We start from the raw sequence: 22,196 nt of genomic DNA on the forward strand, positions 1-22,196 counted from the left end.
GCCTGCCGCAAGATGTCCTGGACCCCAGGGTATTTGACAAGGAATCGCTGCACGACCAAGTTTAAGACGTGTGCCATGCACGGCACGTGCGTGATTTTGCCCTGTTTCAATGCGCTAAGCAGATTGGCACCGTTGTCACACACCACTTTACCAACTGTCAAATTGAGCGGTGTTAGCCACTCATCTGCCTGTGAACGCAAAGCTGAAAGGAGTGCCGGGCCAGTGTGGCTCTTTGCTTCCAGGCACAACAGACGCAGCACGGCATGGCAACGTCTCACCTGGCATGTGGAATAGGTTCTGGGGAGCTTGGGCGGTGCAGTGGAAGAGACGCTAGCAGCGGAAAAGGAGGAGGCAGCTGAGGAGGAGAGGGAGGAGGATGGAGTAGGAGGAGGAGAAGAAGAGTCAGGCCTGCATGCAATCCGTGGCGGTAAAACCAAATCTACACGGGTGCCACGGGTTACATGCTTGACGGCCGTCAGAAGGTTCACCCAGTGGGCAGTAAAACTGATATACCTTCCCTGCCCGTGTTTGCTAGACCACGTGTCTGTGGTCAGATGTATCTTGGCACCGACACTGTGTGCCAGAGATACATTCACTTGCCGCTGAACATGGCCATATAGCTCTGGGATGCCCTTCTCTGAGAAATACTTCCTTCCTGGGACCTTCCATTGTGGTGTTCCAATGGCCACAAATTTGCGAAAGGCCTCCGAGTCCACCAGTTTATATGGCAGTAGTTGGCGGGCTATGAGTTCTGACAAGCCAGCCGCCAACCGTTGGGCAAGAGGGTTATCCGGCGTCATCATTTTTTTACGCTCAAACATTAGGCCCACGGAAGCCTGCCTTTTTGCAGAAAAATGTGAGCTTGGCGTGATGGAAGGTGGAGTGGAGGACAATTGTGAGGAGAGAGGAGAAGGAGAAGTAGAAGACGAGGCTGGACGGTGAGAGCCTGCAGTGTGGCTTTGTGTGTTCCGTTGCTCCCACTGGGCTCGGTGATGGCTGCTCATGTGCCTTCTTAAGGCGGTCGTCCCTAGGTGAGTATTGGGCTTACCGCGACTAACGCGTTGACTGCAAAGATTGCAGATGGCAACGCTATTGTCAGCAGCGGACACGTTAAAAAAAGCCCACACTGCGGAGCCATGTGCCGGTGTCCTGGGAGCGCCAGATGTGACCGTACATGGTCGATGACTCGCTCCTGATACATTTGCAGTCTGCTTTGTCCCTGCTGTGCAATGTAAGTCATTGCTGCTTCTCCTCCCTATCTGCTGGTCCATATCTCCCTCTGAACTCCCCTCCTCTTCCTCTCTTGTGGGCACCCACGTGACATCACTAGACACGTCATCATCAACGTCACCTTCCCCACCGCTATAAGTAGAGTAGGCAGCAACACCGGGGACCAACCTCCTCCTTGGGCTGATCTGGGTACTGGCGTCAGACTGCTGAGTAGCGCTTGTTGCTACCTCCTCTTCCTGATCCAATACCAAGAGTGGCTGCGCATCAGAAATGTCCTCTTGATATGGATCGGAAAATAATTCCAGTGACTCAAGCGGAAGGTATGTGGTGGTGGTGGTGGTGGTCGTGTTGTTGGTGGTAGTGTCTTTGGGGGTGCACATAGCAGAGAGTGAAGAAGAGGGTGCAGATCGAGAGGATGAGGAGGGTGCAGAAGAGTAAGGCTGAGCGAGCCACTCAACCAAGTCTGGTGCATCCTTTAAAGTAATTGAACGCACCTTCTGCAACTTCCCACTTTGGCTCAAGCCTGTTGCTCCTGCCCTACCCCTACCACCCCTGCGGAAGGGCCTGCCTCTTCCTCTGCATGTCATTTTTTAAATGACCCTGTGACAAAACTCTTAGTCCCTATACCGCTGAAGGACTGCTGCAGTATAGGTGAGCGGTCAGCAGTGGTGCACGTCAACCCTATCTATTGTGGACCTATAGCGGTCCTTACAGAACAGCAGACTGTACCGCACTCAAGCCTATGTACCGTAGCACCCTATACCAAGTTACCAGTCCTTATAAGAACTTTTGTGGACCAAGCAGGTTGTGTATTAGTGTTTAGCAGACTGTACGTCAGTCCCTATACCGCTGAAGGACTGCTGCAGTATAGGGCAGCGGTCAGCAGTGGTGCACGTCAACCCTATCTATTGTGGACCGATAGCGGTCCTTACAGAACAGCAGACTGTACCGCACTCAAGCCTATGTACCGTAGCACCCTATACCAAGTTACCAGTCCTTATAAGAACTTTTGTGGACCAAGCAGGTTGTGTATTAGTGTTTAGCAGACTGTACGTCAGTCCCTATACCGCTGAAGGACTGCTGCAGTATAGGGCAGCGGTCAGCAGTGGTGCACGTCAACCCTATCTATTGTGGACCGATAGCGGTCCTTACAGAACAGCAGACTGTACCGCACTCAAGCCTATGTACCGTAGCACCCTATACCAAGTTACCAGTCCTTATAAGAACTTTTGTGGAACAAGCAGGTTGTGTGTTAGTGATTAGCAGACTGTACGTCAGTCCCTATACCAATGAAGGACTGCTGCAGTATAGGGCAGCGGTCAGCAGTAGTGCACGGCAACCCTATGTATTGTGGACCGATAGCGGTCCTTACAGAACAGCAGACTGTACCGCACTCAAGCCTATGTACCGTAGCACCCTATACCAAGTTACCAGTCCTTATAAGAACTTTTGTGGACCAAGCAGGTTGTGTATTAGTGTTTAGCAGACTGTACGTCAGTCCCTATACCGCTGAAGGACTGCTGCAGTATAGGGCAGCGGTCAGCAGTGGTGCACGTCAACCCTATGTATTGTGGACCGATAGCGGTCCTTACAGAACAGCAGACTGTAACGCACTCAGGCCTATGTACCGTAGCACCCTATACCAAGTTACCAGTCCTTATAAGAACTTTTGTGGACCAAGCAGGTTGTGTGTTAGTGATTAGCAGACTGTACGTCAGTCCCTATACCAATGAAGGACTGCTGCAGTATAGGGCAGCGGTCAGCAGTAGTGCACGGCAACCCTATGTATTGTGGACCGATAGCGGTCCTTACAGAACAGCAGACTGTAACGCACTCAGGCCTATGTACCGTAGCACCCTATACCAAGTTACCAGTCCTTATAAAAACTTTTGTGGACCAAGCAGGTTGTGTGTTAGTGTTTAGCAGACTGTGCGTCAGTCCCTATACCGCTGAAGGACTGCTGCAGTATAGGGCAGCGGTCAGCAGTGGTGCACGTCAACCCTATCTATTGTGGACCGATAGCGGTCCTTACAGAACAGCAGACTGTACCGCACTCAAGCCTATGTACCGTAGCACCCTATACCAAGTTACCAGTCCTTATAAGAACTTTTGTGGACCAAGCAGGTTGTGTATTAGTGTTTAGCAGACTGTACGTCAGTCCCTATACCGCTGAAGGACTGCTGCAGTATAGGGCAGCGGTCAGCAGTGGTGCACGTCAACCCTATCTATTGTGGACCGATAGCGGTCCTTACAGAACAGCAGACTGTACCGCACTCAAGCCTATGTACCGTAGCACCCTATACCAAGTTACCAGTCCTTATAAGAACTTTTGTGGACCAAGCAGGTTGTGTATTAGTGTTTAGCAGACTGTACGTCAGTCCCTATACCGCTGAAGGACTGCTGCAGTATAGGGCAGCGGTCAGCAGTGGTGCACGTCAACCCTATCTATTGTGGACCGATAGCGGTCCTTACAGAACAGCAGACTGTACCGCACTCAAGCCTATGTACCGTAGCACCCTATACCAAGTTACCAGTCCTTATAAGAACTTTTGTGGAACAAGCAGGTTGTGTGTTAGTGATTAGCAGACTGTACGTCAGTCCCTATACCAATGAAGGACTGCTGCAGTATAGGGCAGCGGTCAGCAGTAGTGCACGGCAACCCTATGTATTGTGGACCGATAGCGGTCCTTACAGAACAGCAGACTGTACCGCACTCAAGCCTATGTACCGTAGCACCCTATACCAAGTTACCAGTCCTTATAAGAACTTTTGTGGACCAAGCAGGTTGTGTGTTAGTGATTAGCAGACTGTACGTCAGTCCCTATACCAATGAAGGACTGCTGCAGTATAGGGCAGCGGTCAGCAGTAGTGCACGGCAACCCTATGTATTGTGGACCGATAGCGGTCCTTACAGAACAGCAGACTGTACCGCACTCAAGCCTATGTACCGTAGCACCCTATACCAAGTTACCAGTCCTTATAAGAACTTTTGTGGACCAAGCAGGTTGTGTGTTAGTGATTAGCAGACTGTACGTCAGTCCCTATACCAATGAAGGACTGCTGCAGTATAGGGCAGCGGTCAGCAGTAGTGCACGGCAACCCTATGTATTGTGGACCGATAGCGGTCCTTACAGAACAGCAGACTGTACCGCACCCAAGCCTATGTACCGTAGCACCCTAGACAGACCAAGTTACCAGTCCTGATAAAGAGCTTTGTGGAACAAGTGAGTTGTGAATGATTAGCAGACTGCAGCAGAAGGGCAGCAGTCAAGTATAATATTCTTTCTATATTTGGAAGAAAGAATATTATACGTGTACAAGCCTATTACCGTACCACTGATACCAGTCCTGAAAAGAACCTTTGTGGAACTAATAGTAACAGCAAGTCTTTAAAATTATCCTCACTGCCTGACACACTGCTTCCTGCCTGTCCCTATACAAATTGGCAAAAAAGAGTAGGCTGGAACGATTAGCTGGAACAGCTCTTTTGTGGACCTGATAGTAACAGCTAATGATGATGATGATGATGATGATGAAGAAAGACTAATCTGGCTGAGCTGTCCCTAAAATAGCAGCATACAGCGCTCTGTCCCTTTATCTAAACTGACAAAAGAAACTCAGGCTGCTGACCTAACACCTATACCAGTCCTGAAAAGAACTTTTGTGTACCAAATAGCTAGCGTTTTCTCTGTCCCTACTCCACACAGGATCCTTTCCCTACAGTGACAGAAGAAAGAATGTAAAATGGCCACCGGATCGGGTGTATTTATAGGTTAGGGGGAATGTCCAAGTGTCCATGAGCTGTCATGTCTCAATTGGTTGTCCTGTAACACATGATAAACGTGTCACGAAAGGTTAAAGTTCTTGTATACATTAAACACGTAAGTCCGCCGGGGCGAACGACGGAAAAAGGCGTTCGAACCCGCGGACGGCGAAAGTCGGAAATTCGCCGCGAAACGACCGCCGGGCGAACCGTTCGGCCATCACTAATCCCAACAAATATCTCTCAGCAGATTAATGACCTGCTTAGAATCCCTAAGGTACGATGGTGTATTTATCACCAGGGGCTGCAAAAAATTATCAATATATTTGCCCACCCTGGAAGTCACCGAGTCGATGCCACTGACAATCGGTCTTCCAGGGGGGCAAATAGGATCCTTATGGATCTTGGGAAGATAATAAATGATTGGTGTGCGTGGCACAATAGGAATCAAGAAGGCTTTCTCTTTTTTGGAAACAATACCATCGAGATGACCCCTATCAACAATTTCCACCAAATCCTTTCTATACTGTATTACAGGATTCCCTCTTAGCAAAGAGTAGGTGGCTTTATCGGACAAGAGACGTGTCATCTCGGTCCTATAGGCCTCTTTGTCTAGGATGACAATTCCCCCCCCTTTATCCGCGGGGCGGACTATGATATCATCTCTATTTTTAAGTTTCCATACCCTTCCTAAACGTATATTCTTGTTTACTTTTTTTAACATGTAACTCCTGTAGGTCTTTCAAGACCAAATCTTTAAAAACTGCAACCGCTGGAGGAATAGGGCCTGGAGGGTTGAAAAGGGAGGCATTTGTTAAACGAGTGTGTCTAATCTCATTAGAAACCACACTCTTCTTAGTAAAGGGATTCCCAACCATATACCTCTGGATATTAATTCTTCTGATGAATTTTTGAACATCTATAAAAGTTTGAAATTTATTCAGAGGTTTGGGGGGGGCAAATTTAAGACCATGATTCAAGACATGTTTCTCCTCGTTAGTCAAAACTGTTCGGCTCAAATTAAATAAGCCAAAATCCTTCAAATGCGCTTCCTTTTTTGTGCGGACCCGCCTCCCCCCTCTGGTACCCCTTTTGGGTTTAGGTTTCTCTTGTAATTCTGGGCCCCCTGAAAAAAACTATTTTCTCCTAGAGGCCTACCCCCTCCACCACCTGGTACACCAGTGGGAGGGTACCTTGGCTCCTGCCACCAGTCATTGGGCGTTCTAGGAGATCGATTATTCCCCATAAAGTTATTGTTACTCCATTGACTGGGATACTCAGTGAGATAACGGTCGTCCACATATGGACCTTCTCTCCACTCAAGTGGGGCAAAACGATTTTGTGTATTAAGTGGTGGAGGTTGTAACGATCTCTGATTACCACCCCGTTTCTTCCCACCTCCTCTACCACTACCTTTGGCTGGTGGTCCATGCTGTTGAGGATGGCCCGTATATTGGCTGTTAGTAGGTAATTGGCTTAAACTAACATTAGATGAACCAACAGTAGCAATCTGATGGTTTTGAACCTCCATAGAGGATTCAGCACCCCCCCCTCCCACTGCATTAGCTCCTCCTATCTTTTTGGACTGCCATTTAAATACTTCTTTTTTTTGGTAGTCACCTAAATCTCTAAGATATTTCTTCTTCTTTTTGTTACGCTGTTCTATCCCCTCCTTTTCTAAATATTTTCTGAGAGATTCAGATTTCTCCAAATATTCTCCGGAATCTTTAAATGGTTTCAGATTCTCCCTAAGGACATTAACCTCAGCATCAACCCTCTGTAACTTCTCCAATTTCTTCCCCACCAAAAACTGGAGAAGTTTATCGGGGAGTGCCCCCTTTACGACTGCAGCTGGCCCCTAACGTTATTAGTCCACCGAGGAAATCCTCCTTTTTTCAGAATATGGGTGGGTTTTTTCCATGCAGGAGATGTCCCACGTGTAAACTGAATTCCCTTACCGGCAGGAGAACTGAATCGTTCCAGTCAACTTCGACATTGGAAACATTTCAGATAAAGCCATTTATTTCTTGCTCCTCCAAATATGTAGTTTACTTAATACAGTGCCCATGTTCGAAACAATATATTGGGAGGACCAAGCGGCAATTACACGTTAGGCTTGAAGAGCACATAGCCAATATTAAGAAAGGATTCCCAAAACATAGTCTATCGAAACATTTTGCCCTAAAGCATAATAAGAACCCTCAGGGCACCATCTTTATGGGTATCGACAGATTTCAGGGGCACTGGAGAGGTAGCAATATGGTTCGTGAAATTTCACGTCTCGAAACTAAATGGATATATCAGGTTCAGTGCTATGCCCCATTCGGCATGAATGTCGAATGGGATGTAAATGCATTTATCAGTAACAGCTAAAGTTGTTTGAATTTCTTTGTGTGTGTGTTTTAATTTGTGACTTATGTACATGGATACCACTCCTTTGCTCCTGTACGATGTTTATGGTTCCTTTCCCATATAGCTATACTAGATCCTTGGGTGGATAGGTGTATTATGCGATATACTTTTTGACTCTGCTGAGTTAATTTTAATTGATTTCTCTTTTTGGAGATATTATATCCTTTTTATGGTCCCCATCAAAAGGGATATATTATGGGTATATTTTTAGTGACATAATATATTAGTTTATATCTCTTCTCTTTTGTTTTAATTTAATTGAATTATTTATTTAAAAAAATTTTTTTTTTTTTTTTTTTTTTTGCTGTTCCATATTTTATAAACAAAATAAAATTTTTTTTTTTTTTGTTTTGTTTGGTTCACACTGCTGCTCTGGTCAGCAGTTCTCCATTTCTGTGTGGCCATTGGATGCTGTATTTCTGCCCTGTTTTTGGTCATGATAAGGGGGGTGTGGGTGTTTCCATTCAGATTTGTGCGTTTGCTTCTGTGTGGCCGGTTGCATTGGGCATGTTCGTTGTAGACTGCTTGTTTACAGGCGGCTTTACTCCTGCTGAGCACATAGACACTGAGGGAATTGTTCCCTCGCTGCTGAGTGCTCTGCGCAGGACCGGAAGTTTACCATCCATGCAGTGGCTCTGTGAGGTGGAACGCATCTATACACCGGAAGTGGTGCGCCGTGTGACGTACTTCACTTCCGGGTATACTGAGTGACCTGACGAGGTTGCTTCAGGGGCTGGATGCCCTGGGGCACTCGTTGGGTGGATCGATATGGTCTGTTTGGGTTTTCTCTTGTGCAGGACACAATTTTCCTATTTCTTTTTTCGTTTTCATTTGGGGTTTTTTCTTTCCGCTGGAGCGCATCTTTAGACCGGAAGTCCGGTGTTTTGACACGCACGGCGCACCGGAAGTGGTCACCTTGTTTACCTTCCCCCTGTTTGAATGCAATTGAATGTGCTGGGAACATGGTGGGGCGGCGGTGATTTCTAATGGGTTGCACATTGCAGCCACAGACTGACACCTGAATCAAGGTAGGCCACTAATTGTTTGATAGTTATCTGTATTTATAGCTCTCCTTCTTCTGTCACGGTCATGCCCCTGAGGACGCACGTTGGTGGCGAAACGTCGGGCGTTTTTTGGGACCTGGTGACATCAGAAGGAGCACAGGAGTGGTCTTCATTCGTTCTTTCCATCTGTAGCCGATTGTCATTTGATGCCTGTATATCTCATCTTAAATGTGAGTTCAACTACGGTTTTAGAGAATAAAAAGATTATTGGTTTATCAGTATACCTGCGCAATGAGGCCACTTTGTTTTATGTTTTCTATGGTTTTTGGGAGGATTGTTGGTCTGGAGATTTAAGCAGTTCCTGGGAAGTGAAGTGCCTACTAAACAGAAATAGGAGTCCATATGAGTACCTGAGAACCCGTCACAGTCCATATGAGTACCTGAGAACCTGTCACAGTCCATATGAGTACCTGAGTACCCGTCACAGTCCATATGAGTACCTGAGAACCCGTCACAGTCCATATGAGTACCTGAGTACCCGTCACAGTCCATATGAGTACCTGAGAACCCGTCACAGTCCATATGAGTACCTGAGAACCCGTCACAGTCCATATGAGTACCTGAGAACCCGTCACAGTCCATATGAGTACCTGAGAACCCGTCACAGTCCATATGAGTACCTGAGAACCCGTCACAGTGCATATGAGTACCTGAGAACCCGTCACAGTCCATATGAGTACCTGAGAACCCGTCACAGTCCATATGAGTACCTGAGTACCTGTCACAGTCCATATGAGTACCTGAGAACCCGTCACAGTCCATATGAGTACCTGAGAACCTGTCACAGTCCATATGAGTACCTGAGAACCTGTCACAGTCCATATGAGTACCTGAGAACCCGTCACAGTCCATATGAGTACCTGAGAACCCGTCACAGTGCATATGAGTACCTGAGAACCCGTCACAGTCCATATGAGTACCTGAGAACCCGTCACAGTCCATATGAGTACCTGAGAACCCGTCACAGTCCATATGAGTACCTGAGAACCCGTCACAGTCCATATGAGTACCTGAGTATCTGTCACAGTCCATATGAGTACCTGAGAACCCGTCACAGTCCATCTGAGTACTTGAGTACCTGTCACAGTCCATCTGAGTACCCCCTTTTTAACCTAATAATATGGGCAGCTCCTGCCCCTTGGTCCCAATCTGCAGCTTCTCCAACCCTGCCCACTGTGAGGATGCCATGGGTGGCCAGGCAGAATGCCTGGGAGAGGACACCCAGCCATGGAAGTGGCATGGCCACATCTGGACAAGACTGTCAGTGGGTCCAGTTCCGGACCATGGACCACCATTTAGTGACCACTGGCCTAGTAGGTGGTGTTGGTTAGTCCAGGCCAGGGGCCTCCTCCTGAGAGGGCTTCTGTGTTGGTGCTCAGGGGAGAATTCTGTGCCCAGAGTGCCTCAGGGAGCTGAAGAGGAACAACCTATGTGGGGAAGGAATGGGTTCATGCCTGACACATGGAGGACGTGGAGCCCAGCATAGTTTGCTCCTCAGCATGTCACCAATTACACAACACTGATAGAAAATGGAATCCAATTTTCAACACTGATGATGCAAAAAATGGAAGACGCTAAAAGGAAACTGAACCTGAAATGTAAAAACCTGCCTGCCGGATAGAGACGTATGGTGGAAGGGACTCAGTATGTCTCCTCTGAGATGAAGACTCTCACCCGGTCTGCTCACATTGTGCATCCAACATTTGTCCATGCCGCACCGCCCCCCATCTTGGACGGCACAACATATAACCCACATTGGGAGTACATAGATACACCTCACTTGCCATTACCTGACTTCCTCTTGTCATTATGGGAGGTGGATGGTTCCCTCCGGAGGGGCTCCAAACCATCAGTGTTCTCATACATGATGTCCTGGCTCTCCATCTGCTCCTCAGGGGCGGAACCTGTTATTATTTATATTATTACTTCGTTTTTAAGGTGTCATTCCTTGAACAGCTTCGTACATAAGCAATAGATGACACAACACTGAAATAAAATGTAACAATTCCAAAGTAATGAAGACTGATAGAGACGAGGAATCCCCTTACATGGGCTTCCATTATGGGGGCTACAAAAACAAAAGGATAAAGGTGCTAAAAACAGACAACATCTGACCAGAGACTCCAATCACAGTCTTCTCCGGGGAAGTCGGGTTTTGTTTTCTTGTAGTTTTTCTGTCATTTATTACAGCTGCTAGCGTGCATGGAACTTTAAAGCGGAAGTTCCACCCAAAAATGGAACTTCAGCTTTAAGTGACCGCGACCCCCTGACATTTTTTTTGTAGGGGGAGGGGAGCAGGTAACCTCTTTTTTACAGGCACCCAGGTCCCACTTCCTCCACAGGTGCCACGGCGCCGGAAGGAAGATCACCTGCCCCCCCCCCCCCCCCCCCGCAATCTTCTGGGATGCGTCACGGGTCCCAGAAGATTGCCCGACCATTCACAGCGTGCAACGCGGCTCGCACATGCGCCGTGCGTGGTGCCCGGCTGTGGCGCCGTGGAGCGGAGGGGGAGAGGAGCGGGGCTTCCTGCCCCTGCATCGCTGGACCGCGGGACAAGTGAGTGTCCGATTATTATAAGTCAGCAGATACACTTTTATATGGGTGGAACTTCCGCTTTAACCCCCTTGAGGCTTGAAGCTCCAAAACATTGGAAGAGCGGAGAAAAGAATCAATTATCCTCCCTGGAGACAGTTCACATCTCCACTTCAGGTCTTCAGGTCACCCGAAGCTCAAAAAAGTTCTTAAGTTTTTTTTTTTGTAACTTGAATCGATCAGATTGGTGTGTTTTTAAGTGTTTTTTTTTTTGTTCCGTAGAAATGCATGGAAACCTTTGATTTGAGCATTTTAGTTTGTTTTGTCCAGCGTTTTTAGGCGTTTTTCTGCATTTTTCTACACAACTGCAATAATTAAATGAAAAATTAGGCTGCATTCACACCTGACCGTCTCGTTTTTTGTGAGCGTTTTTTCAAGCGTTTGTATGAGCGGTTTTGAGAATTTTTGTACAGAATTTTTAAAGCGATTTTGAATTAGCCAATAGTGAAAAATATCATGTTTTTCATCATTTGTTGCTGTTTTTTAATCCTCTTTTATTTATTATGTATGTATTATTATTATTATGAATAATATTTATTTATTATTTATGTAATATTATTATTATTATTAATAATAATAATAATAATAATAATAATAATAATAATATTTATTTATTAATTCATTTTTTTTTACTTTTTTGTAAGTAAAGTGATTTTTTCTTTCTTTCTTTCTTGGTAAGGTTAGGGGTAATACCAGGGTTAAGTAATTATATTCTTTTTATTATTAGTTACTTATTTATTTTATTATTTTGTTTACTTATTATTTATTTTTATTGTATTTAAGCAGAAAAAAAAATGCACTAAAACACTCAAATCAAACGGTTCCGCGCATTTTTATGGTACTGAAAATGCTTAAAAAAAACTCACCAATCTGCCCAATTTAAGATACAAAAAATAAAAATAGAAAAAGCTTTTAAACTTTTTTGAGCTTCAGGCGGGTTGTAGTGGAGATGTGATCCGTCTCCATGGAGGATAATTGATTTTTTTTTTCTCCCTGATGAGCTGTGATTGGGGCCTACATAATAATACATCAATAAATAATTTAAAAAAATTAAATAAAAAACCTTTACCCCCAACCCTTAACCCCTAATATTAACCCCTAAACCTTAACCCCCTAACCCTAATGCTAACCTCTAAACCTATTATTAAACCCTAATCCTAACCCTTAACACTAATCCCAATACTAATATTAACCCCAACCCTAATCTTATACCCTAACCTCTAACACTAATCCTAATACTAATATTAACCCCAAACCCTAATGCTAACCCCTAACCCTAATGCTAAACCCTAACCCTAATATTAAACCATAATCCTAAACCTAATCCTAATAATAATATTAATCCCTGACCCTAATCCTAATCCCTAACCCCTAACACTAATCCTAACCCTAATATTAACCCCCAATCCTAAACCCTAAACCCTAACACTAATCCGAATACTAATATTAACCCCAAACCCTAACCCTAAACCATAACCTCTAACACTAAGCCTAATACTAATATTAACCCCCAACCCTAATCCTAAACCCTAACACTAATCCGAATACTAATATTAACCCCAAACCCTAACCCCTAACCCTAATATTAAACCATAATCCTAAACCTAATCCTAATAATAATATTAATCCCTGACCCTAATCCTAATCCCTAACCCCTAACACTAATCCTAACCCTAATATTAACCCCCAAACCCAATCCTAAACCCTAAACCCTAACACTAATCCGAATACTAATATTAACCCCAAACCCTAATCCTAAACCATAACCTCTAACACTAAGCCTAATACTAATATTAACCCCCAACCCTAATCCTAAACCCTAACACTAATTAAAATACTAATATTAACCCCACACCCCAATCCTAACCCCTAACCCCTAAAATGAATCCTAATACTAATAGTAACCCCCAACCCTAATCCTAACCCCTAACACTAATCCTAATACTAATATTAACCCCCAACCCTAATCCTAAACCCTAACACTAATCCCAATACTAATATTAACCCCAACCCTAATCTTATACCCTAACCTCTAACACTAATCCTAATACTAATATTAACCCCAAACCCTAATCCTAACCCATAACACTAATCCCAATACTAATATTAACCCCAAACCCTAATCTTATACCCTAACCTCTAACACTAATCCTAATACTAATATTAACCCCAAACCCTAATCCTAACCCATAACACTAATCCTAATACTAATATTAACCCCCAACCCTAATCCTAAACCCTAACCTCTAACACTAATCCTAATACTAATATTAACCCCCAACCCTAATCTTAAACCCTAACACTAATCCTAATACTAATATTAACCCCAAACCCTAATCCTAACCCCTAACCCTAATGCTAAACCCTAACCCTAATATTAAACCATAATCCTAAACCTAATCCTAATAATAATATTAATCCCCGACCCTAATCATAAACCCTAACCCCTAACACTAATCCTAACCCTAATATTAACCCCCAAACCCCAATCCTAAACCCTAACACTAATCCGAATACTAATATTAACCCCAAACCCTAATCCTAAACCATAACCTCTAACACTAAGCCTAATACTAATATTAACCCCCAACCCCAATCCTAAACCCTAACACTAATCCGAATACTAATATTAACCCCAAACCCTAATCCTAACCCCTAACACTAATCCTAATACTAATATTAACCCCAAACCCTAATCCTAACCCTAATGCTAACCCCTAACCCTAATATTAAACCATAATCCTAAACCTAATCCTAATAATAATATTAATCCCTGACCCTAATCCTAAACCCTAACCCCTAACAGTAATCCTAACCCTAATATTAACCCTCAACCCCAATCCTAAACCCTAACACTAATCCGAATACTAATATTAACCCCAAACCCTAATCCTAACCCCTAACACTAATCATAATACTAATATTAACCCCCAACCCTAATCCTAACCCATAACACTAATCCTAATACTAATATTGACCCCAAACCCTAATCCTAACCCCTAACACTAATCCTAATACTAATATTAACCCCCAACCCTAATCCTAAACCCTAACCTCTAACACTAATCCTAATACTAATATTAACCCCCAACCCTAATCCTAAACCCTAACACTAATCCTAATACTAATATTAACCCCAAACCCTAATCCTAAACCCTAACACTAATCCTAATACTAATATTAACCCCCAACCCTAATCTTATACCCTAACACTAATCCTAATACTAATATTAACCCCCAACCCTAATCCTAAACCCTAACACTAATCCTAATACTAATATTAACCCCAAACCCTAATCCTAAACCCTAACACTAATCCGAATACTAATATTAACCCCAAACCCTAATCCTAACCCCTAACACTAATCATAATACTAATATTAACCCCCAACCCTAATCCTAACCCATAACACTAATCCTAATACTAATATTGACCCCAAACCCTAATCCTAACCCCTAACACTAATCCTAATACTAATATTAACCCCCAACCCTAATCCTAAACCCTAACCTCTAACACTAATCCTAATACTAATATTAACCCCCAACCCTAATCCTAAACCCTAACACTAATCCTAATACTAATATTAACCCCAAACCCTAATCCTAAACCCTAACACTAATCCTAATACTAATATTAACCCCCAACCCTAATCTTATACCCTAACACTAATCCTAATACTAATATTAACCCCCAACCCTAATCCTAAACCCTAACACTAATCCTAATACTAATATTAACCCCAAACCCTAATCCTAAACCCTAACACTAATCCTAATACTAATATTAACCCCAAACCCTAATCCTAACCCCTAACACTAATCCAAATACTAATTTTAACCCCAAACCCTAATGCTAAACCCTAACCCTAATATTAAACCATAATCCTAAACCTAATCCTAATAATAATATTAATCCCTGACCCTAATCCTAATCCCTAACCCCTAACACTAATCCTAACCCTAATATTAACCCCCAAACCCCAATCCTAAACCCTAAACCCTAACACTAATCCTAATACTAATATTGACCCCCAACCCTAATCCTAAACCCTAACACTAATCAAAATACTAATATTAACCCCACACCCCAATCCTAACCCCTAACCCCTAAAACGAATCCTAATACTAATAGTAACCCCCAACCCTAATCCTAAACCCTAACACTAATCCTAATACTAATATTAACCCCAAACCCTAATCCTAACCCCTAACACTAATCCAAATACTAATATTAACCCCAAACCCTAATGCTAACCCCTAACCCTAATATTAAACCATAATCCTAAACCTAATCCTAATAATAATATTAATCCCTGACCCTAATCCTAAACCCTAACCCCTAACACTAATCCTAACCCTAATATTAACCCCCAAACCCAATCCTAAACCCTAAACCCTAACACTGATCCGAATACTAATATTGACCCCAAACCCTAATCCTAAACCCTAACACTAATCCTAACTGTAATATTAATGCCTATCCCTAATAATAACTCTAATATTAAATCATAACACTATAATTAACCCCTAACCCCTAATCCTAATATTAACCCCCTAACCCTAATATTAAACTCTAATCACTAACACTATAATTAACCCTAACCTTAAAATTATATTAAAGCTTCAGATTTTTCTACATTAAAAAAACAGACATGTTACACTGACCTGCTCTGTGTAATGGTTTTGCACAGAGCAGCCCCGATCCTCCTCCTCTCTGGTGCCCCGTCAGAGCTCCTGGCCCCCTCCCTCCTGATGAGTGCCCCCAGAGCAAGTAGCTTGCTATGGGGGAACCCAAGCAGGCTCGCTCCCGAGCCGCCGCTCCAAGGGAGAGTTCCCTTGGAGCCGAGCCTCTCATTTACATCGCTGGATTTAGATGGGGCTCAGGTAAGTATTCGTGGGCACTGGGGGAGGGGAGGGGTTGCTGCACAAAGGTTGTTTACCTATAGCTTATGATTGGCTGACAGCCAATCAAAGACTGCAGAGGCATTCCTTGCCCCACACCCTCATGTATACACACCTATTGTATGTGTGCAGCTGCGGGGCACAGAATGTCTCCGGAGCCTATGATTGGCTGTCAGCTTTGATAGCTTCCTGGTGAGATAGCTCGGGGGCGGGTTCCAACTCATGTCCAGACATGCCTTAGCTCCTCCCTGGTGTGGAGAATGGATGGACCTGATTTCAGCCTATGAGGGGAGCGCTCGGAGGGCGGGAGCCAAGTACTTTTCTTCCACTCTACAAACTATAAGAGGAGATCTTACTAAGTACGTGGAGAACATTTGAACTTTCACTTCCCTAAATGATACCAAAATTAAAGAACAATAATAATGGAAACTGAGAACAGCTGCAAGAAGCACATATAGAATATAGAAAACAATATTTACACACCGATCAGCCACAACATTCTGACCACTGACGGGTCCCGTGAATAACATTGACTATCTGGCTACGATGGCATCGCAAAGTGGGTGGGAGATTTTAGGCAGCGAGTGAACATGTTGTCCCTGAAATGAATGTGTTTAAAACGGAACAAATGGACAAGTGTGAGGATTTGAGGGACTTTGGCAAGGACCAAATGTCTAGAGGACTGGTCAAGATCGACCAAAAAAGGGGTTCAAGGAAGGAAAACCGGCCAACCACGGACAGTTGGAAGTTGGGGAGGGAAGGCTCATTGATGGAAGTGGGGAGGAAAGGCTCTTTGATGGAGGTGGGGGGGGGGGGGTGAAAGCTCATTGATGCGGGTGGGGGTAAAGGCTCATTGATGGAGATGGGGAGAGAAGCCTCATTGATGAAGATTAGGATGGGAAAGCTCATTGATGGAAGAGGAGGGCAGGCTCATTGATGGAGGTGAGGAGAGAAGGCTCATTGGTGGAGGTGGGAAGGCTCATTGATGGAGGTGGGGTTGGAAGGATCATTTAGGGAGGTGGAGGGGGGGAAGGCACATTTATGGAGGCGGGGAGGGAAGGCTCATTGATGGAGGTGGGGTTGGAAGGATCATTTATGGAGGTGGGGAGGGAAGGCTCATTGATGGAGGTGGGGAGTGAAGGCTCATTGATGAAGATGAGGACGGAGGGCTCTTCGATGGAGGTTGGGTCGGTGAAGACTCATTGATGGGGGTGGAGGGATCACTGATGAGGGTGGGGGAAGGCTCATTGATGGAGGTGGGGGAAGGCTCATTGATGAAGGTGGGGAGGGAAGGCTCATTGATAGATGTGAGAAAATAAGGCTCATTGATGGGGGTGGGGGGCTCACTGATGTGGGTGGGGGAAGGCTTATTGATGGAGGTGAGGAGGGAAGGCTCATTAATGGAGGTGGGGAGGGAAGGCTCATTGATGGAGGTGAGGAGGGAAGGCTCATTAATGGAGGTGGGGAGGGAAGGCTCATTAATGGAGGTGGGGAGGGAAGGCTCATTAATGGAGGTGGGGAGGGAAGGCTCATTGATGAAGGTGAGGAGGGAAGGTTCAGTGAATAACATTGATTATCTGGTTACAATGGCATCGTAAAGTGTAAGGATTTGAGGAACTTTGGCAAGGACCAAATTGTAATGTCTAGACAACTGGATCATGACAAAACCAAAAGTAGCTCTTGTGGCGTGTTTATTCTGTGCAGTGGTCAAGACCAACCAAAAGGGGTTCATGGAAGGAAAACTGGCCATCCACGGACAGGGTCATGGGGGGTGTCAAGGTTCGTTGATGGAGGTGGGGGAGGGAAGTCTAATTGATGGAGGTAGGGGGAAAACTCATTGATGGAGGTCAGGAGGAAAGGCTCATTGATGGATGAGGGAGGAAATGCTCATTGATGGAGGTGGGGAGGAGCTTGTTGATGAAGGTGGGGAGGGAAGGCTCATTAATTGAGGTGAAGAGGGAAGGCTCATTGGTGGAGGTGGTGGGGGGCTCATTGATGGAGGTGGGGGGGAAGGCTATTTGATGGAGGTGGGGGAGGGCTAATTTATGGAGGTTGGGAGGTTAGGCTCATTGATGAAGGTGGGGAGGGAAGGTTTAGTCAATAACATTGATTATCTGGTTACGATGGCATCCTAAAGTGGGTGGGATATTTTAAGCAGCGAGTGAACATTAATTTGTTTAAAGCAGAACAAATGGACAAGTGTGAGGATTTGAGGAACTTTGGCAAGGACCAAATTGTAATGTCTAGACAACTGGATCATGACAAAACCAAAAGTAGCTCTTGTGGCGTGTTTATTCTGTGCAGTGGTCAAGACCAACCAAAAGGGGTCCAGGGAAGGAAACCTGGCCATCCACGGACAGGGTCATGGGGGATGTCAAGGTTCATTGATAGGGTGGGGGAGGGAAGGCTAATTGATGGAGGTGGGGGGAAAACTCATTGATGGAGGTCAGGAGGAAAGACTCATTGATGGAGGTGAGGAGGAGCTTGTTGATGGAGGTGGGGAAGGAAAGCTCATTGATGGAGGTGGGGAGGGAAGGCTAATTGATGGAGGTGGGAAGGTTAGGCTCATTGATGGAGGTAGGGAGGGAAGGCTCTTTGATGGAGGTGGGGAGGAAAAGCTCATTGATGGAGGGGGGGGGGCTTATTGATGGAGGTGGGGAGGTAAGGCCCATTGGTGGAGGTGGGGGGCTTATTGATGGAAGTGGGGAGGGAAGGGTCGTTGATGGAGGTGGGAGGCTCATTGATGGAGGTGGGGAGGTTAGGCTCATTGATGAAGGTGGGGAGGTTAGGCTCATTGATGGAAGTGGGGAGGAAAGGCTCATTGATGGTGGTGGTGAGGGAAGGCTCGTTTATGGAGGTGGGGGGAGAGGCTCATTGGTGAAGGTGAAGAGAGAAGACTAATTGGTGAAGGTGGGGAGGGAAGGCTCATTAATTGAGGTGGCTCATTGGTGGAGGTGGTGGGGGGGTCATTGATGGAGGTGGAGAGGGAAGGCAAATTGATGGAGGTGGGGAGGGAAGGCTCATTGATGTGGGTGAGGGGCTCATTGAAGGAGGTTGGGGCCTCATTGAAGGAGGTGGGGGAAGAACGGCTCATTGATGGAGGTGGGGAGGGAAGGCTCATTGATGGAAGTGGGGATGGAAGGCTCTTTGTTGGAGGTGGGTCCAAGAAGACTCACTGATGAAGGTTAGGATGGGAAGGCTCATTGATGGAGGTGAGGAGAGAAGGCTCATTGGTGGAGTTGAAGGGAAGGCATTGATGGAAGTGGGTGTGAAAGCTCATTGATGGAAGTGGGGGTAAAGGTTCATTGATGGAGTTAGGGAGTGGAGGCTCATTGATGGAGATGAGGACGGAAAGCTCATTGATGGAGGTGGAGGAGTGAAGACCCATTGATGGGGTGGGGGACTCACTGATGGGGGTGGGGGAAGGCTCATTGATGGAGGTGGGGAAAGGCTTATTGATGGAGGTGGGGAGGGAAGGCTCATTGATGGAGGTGGGGGGTGAAGGCTCATTGATGGAGGTGGGGAGCTCACTGATGTGGGTGGGGAAAGGCTCATTGATGGAGGTGAGGAGGGAAGGCTCATTGATGGAGGTGGGGGGTGAAGGCTCATTGATGGAGGTGAGGAGGGAAGGCTCATTGATGGAGGTGGGGGGTGAAGGCTCATTGATGGAGGTGAGGAGGGCAGGCTCATTGATGGAGGTGAGGAGAGAAGGCTCATTGATGGAGGTGGGGAGGGAAGGCTCATTGATGGAGGTGGGAGGTGAAGGCTCATTGATGGAGGTGGGGAGCTCACTGGTGTGGGTGGGGAAAGGCTCATTGATGGAGGTGAGGAGGGAAGGCTCATTGATGGAGGTGGGGGGTGAAGGCTCATTGATGGAGGTGAGGAGGGAAGGCTCATTGATGGAGGTGGGGGAGGGAAGGCTCATTGATGGAGGTGAGGAGGGAAGGCTCATTGATGGAGGTGGGGGGTGAAGGCTCATTGATGGAGGTGAGGAGGGAAAGCTCATTGATGGAGGTGGGGGGTGAAGGCTCATTGATGGAGGTGAGGAGGGAAGACTCATTGATGGGGGTGGGGAGTTCACTTATGTGGGTGGGGAAGGCTCATTGATGGAGGTGAGGAGGGAAGGCTCACTGATGGGGGTGGGGGAAGGTTTATTGATAGAGGTGGGGAGGGAAGGCACATCGATGGGGGTGGGGGGCTCATTGATGGAGGTGGGGAGTTAAGGATCATGCTGACCCATGTCCACAGACAAAAGCACCTACAATGGCCACGTAAGCATCAGAACTAGACTAGGGAGCAATGGAAGAATGTGGTATGGTCTGATGAATCTTATTTTCTTTTACATCATGTGGATGGCCGGGTGCGTGTCCATCACTTACCTGGGGAAAATATAGCACCAGGATGCAGTATGGGAAGAAGGCAAGCCAGCAGAGGCACTGTGATGCGTTGGGCAATATTCTACTGGAAACCATTGGCTCCCGCCATTTATGTGGATGTTACTGGACAAGTGCCACCTACCTAAGCATTGTTGGTGACCAATTGCACCCCTTCATGGAATTGGTACTGTATTCCCTGATGGCAGTGGCCTGTTTTAGCAGGATAAATGTGCCCCACCACACTGCAAAAGGTTCAAGAATGGTTTGAGGAATACAACAATAAGTTCAAATTCTGCAGATCTCAATCCAATCCAAAAATCTGATCCATGGAGACCCCACCGCACAACTTACAACACTTAAAGCATCTGCCACTGATGGCTTGGTGCCAGATACCACAGCATACATTCAGAGGTCTAGTGGAGTCCATGCCTCAGTGGGTCAGAGCAGTTTTGGCAGCGAAAGGGGGACCTTCTCAATGTTAGGTGGGTGTTCATGAAGTTATGGCTGATCAATGAACAGCATGCATGGAGATTGCATTTCTAATGTATATACAGTAAAGCATACACAAATGTGAAGGCTCTTATTTAATTTATACTAATGAATAATGTGCAATGAGTCTGTGAAGTCACTGTGTCAATAGATTAACTACGGGCGGATGAAAATCTAACGCCGATGTAAGGGCCGAAATAAACTTTATCAGCAAGTCATAAAAACATTGTAAATTAGGTAAAAATCATGAAGAAAAAAAAAAAAAAACATTTCATGAAACTTTCCAGTTGGGCAAAACACCTTAACGTGTCCTTTCATTGATGGGTCAATGACATACAATGAGATATTACTTGTAGCCAGTGATATCTGATCTGGCAGTCTCCAACAGACCTTCACCTTGTCCCCTATCTTCCCAGATATAATTCTGAGGCATTAGTGAGGACTCTGCAATGACGGAATCACTAACACATGTAGAGAGAACCCTGTCTCCTTATGTGGCTCCCCACTAGTTGGGATAGTTAGCTATTCCTCCCGAAAAATGCTAAAGAATGTAAGTCACCAGCAGGAGAATGACGCCTCTATCATCCAACTGGTGAGGGAGCAACACACACAATCAGCTGTGTCCTTCACTGGTGAGCATGATGGGACCAAAGCAACATTCACCCATCAAACTTTCCCAAGTACAAAGAAACATCCTCCCATCAGGAATAATATGCAGTCATTCTAATGAGTCATATTTACCAACATTTCTGGTGTCCATCATGTCACCGAATCTCACGCCGCTTGTGTCACCCATACTATTCAGGTCTCTCAGGCCGGTGAGGGGCGAGGAGGACAATGGACCAATTTATGATTGTATTGGAGAAGAATGAAAACCAACAATGAAGTCTTCTCTTGTTTACCACGAGGAGGGGAACTTTGCTCTGATGATTCAGCTCACACAATATTAGACATCAATGACTTCCTCCTGGCATACTGAACCATCTGCTGTTCTTCTGCAACTGCCACATCATTGAAATAACATCTTCTGGTTTCATTTTCAGTCATTAAATTAGAACAATAGGCAAAACTTTTTTTTTTTCCCATTTTGGATAGAGTAATGGAGATCTTCACCTTCACCTTTGGATAGAGTAATGGAGACCTTCACCTTCAGTAATGGAGACCTTCGCCTTCACCTTTGGATAGAGTAATGGAGACCTTCACCTTCAGTAATGGAGACCTTCGCCTTCACCTTTGGATAGAGTAATGGAGACCTTCACCTTCACCTTTGGATAGAGTAATGGAGACCTTCACCTTCACCTTTGGATAGAGTAATGGAGACCTTCACCTTCAGTAATGGAGACCTTCGCCTTCAGTAATGGAGAC

The 22,196-nt window shown here is 45.5% G+C and overlaps 1 protein-coding gene across 2 annotated transcripts in view; it reads right to left on the reverse strand.

Moving 5' to 3' along the window:
• LOC143957705 (uncharacterized) overlaps positions 1 to 21,796 on the reverse strand; it is a 51,631-nt gene extending 29,835 nt beyond the window's left edge. The window contains exons 1-2 of one of the 2 annotated variants that reach the window (XM_077467397.1): positions 21,573 to 21,795; positions 10,260 to 10,373 (exon numbers count right to left, since the gene is read on the reverse strand). In XM_077467397.1, the coding sequence (XP_077323523.1) occupies positions 10,260 to 10,373; positions 21,573 to 21,627 (169 nt within the window). In that variant the 5' untranslated portion in view covers positions 21,628 to 21,795. Of the gene's footprint in view, positions 1 to 10,259; positions 10,374 to 21,572 lie in introns of both variants that reach the window. The other variant, XM_077467398.1, reaches the window with a different exon arrangement.
• Positions 21,797 to 22,196: the final 400 nt, after the last annotated feature.

Source organism: Lithobates pipiens, unplaced genomic scaffold, assembly GCF_037356315.1.
Source record: "Lithobates pipiens isolate NorthernLeopardFrog02 unplaced genomic scaffold, aLitPip1_a1.2 Scaffold_55, whole genome shotgun sequence".
Taxonomy (NCBI): Eukaryota; Metazoa; Chordata; class Amphibia; order Anura; family Ranidae; genus Lithobates; species Lithobates pipiens.